The sequence below is a fragment of the Dendrobates tinctorius genome, unplaced genomic scaffold (genome assembly GCF_039654945.1).
Source record: "Dendrobates tinctorius isolate UK_male_01 unplaced genomic scaffold, ASM3965494v1 ptg000443l, whole genome shotgun sequence".
NCBI lineage: Eukaryota > Metazoa > Chordata > Amphibia > Anura > Dendrobatidae > Dendrobates > Dendrobates tinctorius.
In genome coordinates this window covers 586,992-596,662 of record NW_027362106.1, presented here as the reverse complement: position 1 = coordinate 596,662, position 9,671 = coordinate 586,992, and the positions used below count along the sequence as shown (strand labels likewise).

Sequence of the window (9,671 nt, the reverse complement as noted above, 5' to 3'; positions counted from 1 at the left end):
AGCTTTTTCAGATCAAAGTGTGACACAAAAGATGGCTGCCATTTCCGGCTTGCCTCATACCATGTGCTCATGGAACTGGAATTTCCTGTTTGGCCAAACAGCATGTGCTCCATGGATCCACCCACGACGACGCCCACTGTGATGACCTCATGGACCAACCCAGCCTGATGACCTCATGGATCCACCCAGACTAGCTCACTGCCCAACCTACCAACCAACCAATGGAATACATCCGAACACTCCCATTTTAGAGTTAACCGAGGCCCCTTACAAGGGACATAAAAACCTGTTTGTGTAAAGCTCTCTTATTTTCTCTTGCTCTCTCTTGGAGCTATGCCATAGATTGATCAAAGAGATTACATCCGAAAGTGTGGTGTGGTTCTTTTTGTGCGCACTGATCAATACCCATTGGGCCAGGAGCAGGCAACTATTGAACATTACTTATTGTTCAAACACCTAACAGGTCATAAAATATAACCTTTATCTATATTATTTAAAATAGTCAGGTGACAGTATAAATTTCAGTTTTAAAATGAGTAATTATGTTCCTATTCTGCTTCTAGGAATTTTTGTATTAGAAGGAACATTGCCTGTTTTTCATAAATGGCAACAACCAGGATTGCCATCATTGTCTAGCAGGAAAGGACGTTTCCCAGCAGATGCGGTGTCATCAGGGGATGGGACAATAATATGAATGGTGGCCTTTAAATAGCCTTTTTGTGTGTTTAAGGTAACCAATGCCAGTGATTGGACCTTAGGTGCAGGAAATGACCTTATTAGTAAAGCCACCAGTTACAGCTGACGGTATAACACCCCAATCGCTGGACACATATCCATGATATTTGAGGCGCTGTAATACCTTAAGCTGCCATAGGTCACACACGTGTCATTAGTATCTGCCCAGCGTCTGGAGTCAGATGATGTGGCATTATGTGATTGGAACAGGTGATTGGTATTGGAACAGGTTATTATATACATTGACAATGGGTATAACTGCACACTACATTTAAAGTGCGTTAATGGCAAATTACCCACATATTAACTAATTTTTGTTTATTACATTTCATATTGGGCAATACAGTAGATATTAAATTGATCAAATGGATTACATTTAATTATAATTCTGCTTTAAATCCAGTGGTATGAGAAATAAGGATAACAAAACTAGAGTCTCACATTGATTAGATCAATGGAGATGATTGACAAACAATCAGCAAATATAACCAAATATACAGTACATATACTGTATATATTACTACAAAAACATTCCAATCCATCACTTCGACAGGATTAAGAACTAACACTTGGATGTAAAATTATATTATACATTGATAAATCAAGGCAAATATATTAAAAAATTTAAAAGCAAAAACAAACCTCTGTATGGAACAATTATTACATAATTACATGCTAATTACATGTCCTTTCCCGCTAAACAATGATGGCAATCCTGGTTGTTGCCATTTATGAAAATAGGCAATGTTCCTTCTAATACAAAAATTCCTAGAAGCAGAATAGGGACATAATTACTCATTTTAACACCAATATTTCTACTATCACCTTGCTATTTAAAATATTATAAAGGTTAAGTGTTATAACTTGATAGTGAGGGATCTAATATAGGGTTCTCCCCTTGTAGTCATTGTAAAGAGGACATGAAGCAACTGGTTGTAGCAAAAGTCCTCTCCTACTCCAAACTAATCTACAATAAGAGGCAAAATAAGAGGTGAAAGAGAGGAAAGGAAGGCTCACCATACGGTCTGAAAGCCATTTATTCCGCCCTGGGTTGGTCAGTAGTGATGAGTGAATGTGCTCGGATTTCGTGCTATCGGAGCATGCTCGGGTGGTATCCGTATCTTGGGCGTGCTCAGATAATATGTTTGAGTCCCTGCAGCTGTTAAGACAGCAGCAACACAAGCGTGGATTTCCTAACAAACAGGCAGCAGGGACTCAAACATATTACCGAGCAAGCCCAAGATACTGGGATATTACCGGAGCATGCTCGGATAACACATTCGCTCATCACCATTGGTCAGGCGTGCATGTGCACTAAGTAGGGGAGTTGGTAGAAAGCAGCTGCCAGACAGCATTTTCAGCAAAAAAAAAAAAATCGGTCATGTTTAAATTGAACAGTGTGATCCTCCTCTTCCTATGGACATCTGTTGTGAGTTCATTTTCCGGTCCACCAGTTGTGAGTTCTCCTTCCAGGCTCCCTCTGGTGGTAACTGGAGGTAGTGAGGCTGATTTAATGAGTAGAGATATGCCACCTGATAATGAGGATGACGACTGGACCTCAGGAATCGCAGACTGGATTTAAGACAGCCGACGCCCTAGTCTGGTGCTGGTGATTCCTTCTGGCTTTTCAGGTCCTGGTTTTCAGCTCTGTTCCAGTCATTTCAAGCTAAGTTTTTCTGCTAATGTTCACACTTGATTTTGTTGGTCTATTCAGTTTTTTGTGTTGTCAGCCAGCCCCGGCTGGGGCTGCGCTGAATTTCCACTCTTTTTTATCTGTGTTTGCCAATTTTCTTTTTAGTCCCTTATTAGATTGGCCTCTTTTTGCTCTGTCTCAGAATATTTCAGAGTGCTGATATAGTGGGAGAAGTCTAGTGACTTCAGGGTTAATTTTACTATCAGAAGTGTTGGACATTATTTTTGTAGGGTTTTTGGCAGATTGCAGACAGTGTCTTCCCTTTCCTATCCTTTCTAGTTCGTTTGGGCCCCATCATTTGCTCAGCCTATTTTCCTGCCTGTGTTTCTGCTTTCATCTTGTTTCACCGTCAATACAATACATGTGTGGGGGCTGTCTTTCCTTTGGGGTATGCTCTGGGGCAGTTAGTTTTCCCCTTTTCTTTCTTTAGGCTTATTTAGTCCTCCGGCTGTGACGAAGCGTCTAGGACCATCATAGGTACGCTCCACGGCTGCTGCTAGTTGTTGTGGTTAGGATCAGGGATCTGCAATCTGCATAGCTACCAACCTCTCTGGTTTTCTGTGACTTAGCTTGTTTAGTCTTTTCCTCCTCTGTGACCCATTCATAACAGACATCTGTTTTTATAGGGTAGTTGGCCAAGACCGATAAAATTGTGGGTTCAGCCTACATGTGCATGTATAGCCAGGGTCACCCCGTATTCTCATACAGAGAGCCCACCACCGGGAAATATCACTCGCTTATTTTATCACTTCAAGGGTTTATAGCGTAACTCCATGACCAGGCGATGCAGAATTAAACAATGATCAGTCTGTGAAGAGCATAGGTTTAGCAAAGTTATTTTAATAGCAAAAAAATATCCATAAGAAACATATACAAATATATAAAAAAAAACAGCGACAAGGAGCAACATCAAGACTACATGGGAAAGAGTAGTCCTGGTATGAAAGTCACCAGCATGATTATGGAAGAGTGGATCCTCCCAAATGGTTACATTTCATTCACATGCGTGTGCTTCTGGCCCAGTAGTCTGCTTTTCCTTTGTACTTCCAGCTCTTTAGCTTGTAGCCATGTCTCATTTGACAATGAAGTTTGACCACTACTAAGTGAGAGCAACCTGTACGAAGAAGACGACACATCAGAGATACCCAAATACACCTCTGGCAAAAATTATGAGACCACTGGAAAATTTTCAGTTTGTATGATTTTTCTCTTTATATTTTTGAGTAAGATGTAAATTGCTCTTTTATTCTATAAACTACTGAGAACAGGTCTTTGAATTTCCAGGCACTAAATTTTGTATTTATTTTCAGAAAATGAGAAATGGTCAAAATAACAAAAAACTGCAGTGCTTGTAGACCTCAAATAATGCTAAGAAAACAAGTTCATAATCATTTAGAAACAATAATACTAATGTTTTACCTCAGGAAGAGTTCAGAAATCAATATTTTGTGGAATCCCCATGATTGTTAATCCCAGCTTTCATGTGTCTTGGCTGCTTTCCACCAGTCTCTCACACTGCTTTTGGGTGACCTTATGCCACTCCTGGTACAAAAATTTAAGCCGCTCATTGTTTGATGGCTTGTGACTATCCATCTTCCTCTTCATTACATTCCAGAGGTTTTAGGGTTCAGGTCTGGAGATTGGGCTGGCCATGACAGGGATTGGATGTGGTGGTCCTTCATCCACACATTGATGACGTAGCTGTGTGGCATGGCGCATTGTCCTCAGAGTTGGGGAACATTGTCTGAGCAGAAGGAATCAACTGTTTTTCCAGGATAACCTTGTATGTGGCTTGATTCATACGTCCTTCGCAAAGATTAACCTGACCAATTCCAGCCTTGCTGAAGCATCCCCAGATCATCACTGATCCTCCACCAAATTTCATAGAGGGTACAAGACATTGTGGCTTGTACGCCTCTCCAGGTCTCCGTCTAACCAATAGACAACCAGGTGTTGGGCAAAGCTGAAAATTCGACTCATCAGAGAAGATTACCTTACTCCAGTCCTCTATGGTCCAATCCTTATGGTCTTTGGAAAACTTCAGCCTGGCTCTCCTTTGCTTCTCATTGATGAAAGGCTTTTTTCTAGCTTTACATGATTTGAGCCCTGCCTCTAGGAGCCTATTACGAACTGTTCTTGCTGTGCACTTCATCCCAGCTGCCATTCCTTTTGTAGGTCACTTGATGTCATCCTGCGATTGCTGAGTGACATTCGAATAAGATGACAGTCATCCCGGTCAGTGGAGGGTCATTTTCGCCCTCTGTCGGTCTGTAACTTTGTTGTCCCCAATATCCGCTGCTTGACCCTGTTGTAATGGACTGCCGTCTTAGAAATGTTAAGGATGGAGGCAATTTGACGCTCTAGTAAAGCCAGAATTGCGCCCTTCTTTTCCTCACTCAAGACTTTTCTTTTCAACTCCTTTGGCATGGTTAAAAGTTATTTTTTCATTCCTATCACTTTTGTTTTGCCATACAGCTTTTCCTATTTCAAGAGGATTGTAAACACCACAGCAGGGTTTTTTTTATTCTTTACTTCGTTAAATAAGATTTGGTTTTTGTGATCACCTAATCAGAAGCACATAAAGTAGAATGAGGTGTACTCTGGTTGGAATTCAACTGACACTGGAATGGAATGGCTGTCAGACATGTAGAGAAGTTGATTTTTATAAAACTGTGCAGTTGTCTCTTAATTTTTGCCAGCGCTGTATATAATCAATAGAAACCGTCTCCATACTCCTTACACTTCCAAAAGCTGCATTCAAAAATCACAAACCAAAGTCTGAGGCTCATACTCACCGAGCCACCACCAGTAGGCGGTGCAAGTCGTCAGCACCAATACTCTGTGGGTCACTTTTTCTCATGTCCACAAAATCATCTTCAACAGCCTGAAAAGCAGCAACACACAAATCCTCAGAACAGGCACATTATGACTTCTGATAATTGGCATGTATTCTGTTCAATGCTTAGTAGTTTCATTACTGTTGCCGTTAACCTCCAGATGTAGAAACACCAACAGCATGGATTCTACCTTAAACTATCAGAAGAGAGTGGACCTTGATGGGGTCATTACCTTGATGATCTCGTCAGAGATGGTGTAGTCCATAGCCTGCAGCAGACTCACATACATGCGGAACTTTTTGAGCAAAGATGGGAGGGTGGCAGACAGCAGGGCCTCTGTGTACTGCTCCAAGCTGGGAGGACACAACAAGGGCTTCAGGTAAACCTGACAATCTGACTAAAAGAAAATACAGAATTAGACAATGGAAATCACAAGAGAGAAAACACTGCAAAGCCACCCTCCAGACTCTTCACTTTGATTATTACACCATGGTTTGTATTTTTAGTCTGCTGGCCATCATCTTGCCATGTACAAACTTTGGGCTCATGCTTATACATTGCAGCAACTTTACATACATTATCTTGCTGTGTAAACAGACTACCGATCACTGGGTGAAATTATCTTTTGTATGGCATAAAAGGTCATTGTTTTTGGTTGTATAGTGTCAGAAATTAAAAACCCTTAAAAAAATAAACTTAACTACGGTTAAAATGTACATGGGTGATCAAGTCTAATATCCATATAGAAAGTAGAGGATCAAGAAAAGTATATAAATCCAGGCAAAGGCAAGACTGCCCAATAAGGCTAGGCTAACACACAGAACTGTAGAAGGGAATAAGGGAAAGTATTCACCTTTACTAACCCTACCTGGCTGCGAAGGCTGGCACTCTAAATATTCGACGTGGTGATGACGCTCAAAGTAGGATCTCTCTATGTGATCCTATTAGGAGCTCCCTATGAAAACCACCACCATCACCCAAATAAAGTGCTGAAGTGCTTCTAAAAATATTCACGTCTGGCTCAATATCTTATTTTAGGTAAAATATTGTAGTTTGCATTGATACATAACCAAACTACGTTATAGCGAAAAAATATACAGACTTAAGCACTTTATCTTGAAATAATCTGATAGTGATATGCATATAGATCACAAATGCTATTAGTAAGGTTAATTTCTCTAGCTCAATCCAAATAATGCAATTCGGGAAACAATTGATGAACAGTACCGAGCCTTTGCGAGGCCTCAAGCAGGATGTTCTCAGACGGAAGAGGCCACTGAGTGTAGAGAGTCACAGAGTCATCACCAGGTTGCAACAGAGATACAGAGAGCATGGAAGAGTCACAGAATGTTGTAGTATACAGGAAAAAAAAAAAAAAAGATTTGTCCACCACCAGGAGTAAAACCTTAACACTGTAGTGAGATGAGCTACCAGGATGATGACCCGACTCAAAAGTATGTCCTATGAGGAACAATTAAAGGATCTGGGAATGTTCAGCTTGCAAAAAAGGCGTAGGCTAGTTTCACACTAGCGTATCTACACGCAGCGCACGGCGCCGCTAAGCCCCACCCCATTCCAGACCCCTCCGGTCATCTCCTCCCTACTATCGCACATGGCTGCATGCGATCTTGCGCACCCTATCTTTAGCATAGGGTGTGCAGACCGTGCGCTGGCCGTGCACTAGTAGGATTTTTGCGTGCGCTGCGCACTTTTGAAGGTGCGCCGAGCGCACCAAAATGCAACATGCTGCGTTTGGCACACCTTCAAAAGTGCGCAGCGCACGCAAAAATCATACTAGCGCACGGCTAGCTCATCCTATGCTAAAGATAGGGTGCGCAGATCGCATGCAGCCGTGTGCGATAGTAGGGAGATGACCGGAGGGGGCGGGGCTTATGGGCACCGTGCGCTGTGTGTAGATATGCTAGTGTGAAACTAGCCTAAGAGAAGACTTAATAGCAGTCTACAAATATCTTTTTTTTTTAAACCATGAACTTATTATTGTATAAAGACATGCTTTACAACCAATCATTGTACAACATTACAATATCTTTCTTAATCATTTGACAGCTAAAATATAATTTTATAGTTATTGTGCAATTGTACACTGGGCAGTCACCCCCTCCCGGATTGGGTAGGTGGAGAGTGGCGCTGTTGATCTGGTATTTTGCACCAGGGTTGCTAACATCTTGCTTTATGGGCTGGCTGCACCCTGTAGTGCATTTGTTCCAGGTTCTGGGCAGGTAAGTTGCTGCCTTTTAGTCTGCTGTTTAAAATGAATTTTTGGAGACTTTGAGTCTTCTTTAAGTGGCTTTGCTAAATAGTTTAATTTTAGATATAATTAAATATTATGGGAAAAAGAAAGGGGAAGGGAAGGGGTGCTGACATCAGATTATTATACCGTATACTACCATTAATAGCTCGATTGCATCTCTATGACCACAGTATGTGGTGTGAATGATCGCCAGATGTCCCATCTCCTGAGATATGATGTTGTGATATTGGTGGATGAAGCAATTATCTTTTCTGATAAACAATTGTCATTCACCAATGCCACAATATCAGTTTTGATGGACACTTGGGGATTTTCCAATATCCTGCGATTTTAATTTCCGTAGCTATGAGGATGTGGGCAATCACTGTCCTGAACGCGTACGGAATTAAATCCAGGTCTCCCCCAGACATGTAACATGTGTGTTGGCGTCTCCGCACCTCCAGAACACATCTGAGGAGTTGCCGTAGATCTTGGACAATCTGTATGGTGTGAGGTACCACCTGTACAACAGTTTTCTTGTGTTTTCCAGGTGTTTGGTGCACTCAGAGTGAGTCCCTATGATTGAGAAGGACGTCCTCCATTGCCCCAGGGTGATCCCACATTGCAGATCAGTCTCCCATTTGTGGAGATGAGTCCAGAGAGGGGAACGTCTCCTCCAGCATATGATTGTAGCTTACGGACAGCGCTCACATCTGCTGCTCTGGGGTGAGGAGCATTGTATATAGTTTGGAAGGTTGAGAGAATACTATATCTTTTTTTCAGTGTAGAAAATGTCTTATTTGTAGATATTTATGATGATCTTATGTGGAAGGTAGTATTTCTCTCTGATCATAGAGCAGGAAGACAATATTCCTTCCTCATTCATGCCTCCAAACAGTAGAACTCCCAGGGACTTCCAATTTTGAATCTGGAGGTTTGGAATACACCGCTCCAAAGTCTCTATGGGGGCTTTAAAGAGCGCCAACTTAATAGTATGCAGTTTATTGATTAGAATGCTCCACACTCCCAGCGCCGCTTCCACCGTTGGTGGTAGACAATTTTCTATCATCGACGGGGTTAGGCCCGGTAATGATAGGTGAATAAAAAAACGATGCAACATTTGGGGACTTTACGAGATGTCTCAATCCAGTGTCTGTCATCCTTATCATTCCACATCAGTCTTAATTGTTCGAATATGGCTGCTCTATAATAACTCACTACTGAGGGGCAGCCCAGACCTCCCTCCTTTATTGGGATGTATAATATGGCTGCTCTATAATATCTCACCAATGAGGGGCAGCCCAGTCCTCTCTCCTTTATTGGGATGTATAATATGTCTGTTCTATAATATCTCACCACTGAGGGGCAGCACTGTCCTCCCTCTGTTATTGGGATGTATAATATGACTGCTCTATAGTATCTCACCACTGAGGAGCAGCCCAGACCTCCCTCCTTTATTGGGATGTATAATATGGCTGCTCTATAGTATCTCACCACTGAGGGGCAGCCCAGTCCTCCCTCTGTTATTGGGATGTATAATATGGCTGCTCTATAATATCTCACCACTGAGGTGCAGCACAGTCCTCCCTCCTTTATTGGGATGTATAATATTGCTGCTCTATAATATCTCACCAATGAGGGGCAGCCCAGACCTCCCTCCTTTATTGGGATGTATAATATGTCTGTTCTATAATATCTCACCACTGAGGGGCAGCACAGTCCTCCCTCTGTTATTGGGATGTATAATATGACTGCTCTATAGTATCTCACCACTGAGGAGCAGCCCAGCCCTCCCTCTGTTATTGGGATGTATAATATGGCTGCTCTATAGTATCTCACCACTGAGGGGCAGCCCAGTCCTCCCTCTGTTATTGGGATGTATAATATGGCTGCTCTATAATATCTCACCACTGAGGGGCAGCCCAGACCTCCCTCCTTTATTGGGATGTATAATATGGCTGCTCTATAGTATCTCACCACTGAGGGGCAGCCCAGTCCTCCCTCTGTTATTGAGATGTATAATATGGCTGCTCTATAATATCTCACCACTGAGGGACAGCCCAGACCTCCCTCCTTTATTGGGATGTATAATATGGCTGCTCTATAGTATCTCACCACTGAGGGGCAGCCCAGTCCTCCCTCTGTTATTGGGATG

At 42.2% G+C, this 9,671-nt stretch overlaps 1 protein-coding gene across 4 annotated transcripts in view; it reads right to left on the bottom strand.

Moving 5' to 3' along the window:
* Nucleotides 1-3,248: 3,248 nt before the first annotated feature.
* MCMBP (minichromosome maintenance complex binding protein) overlaps nucleotides 3,249-9,671 on the bottom strand; it is a 192,936-nt gene continuing 186,513 nt past the window's right edge. For all 4 annotated transcript variants that reach the window (XM_073564273.1, XM_073564272.1, XM_073564271.1 and 1 more), the window contains 3 exons: nucleotides 5,498-5,662; nucleotides 5,224-5,312; nucleotides 3,249-3,542 (listed from right to left, as the gene is read on the bottom strand). In XM_073564273.1, the coding sequence (XP_073420374.1) occupies nucleotides 3,416-3,542; nucleotides 5,224-5,312; nucleotides 5,498-5,662 (381 nt within the window). In that variant the 3' untranslated portion in view covers nucleotides 3,249-3,415. The remainder of the gene's footprint in view (nucleotides 3,543-5,223; nucleotides 5,313-5,497; nucleotides 5,663-9,671) is intronic.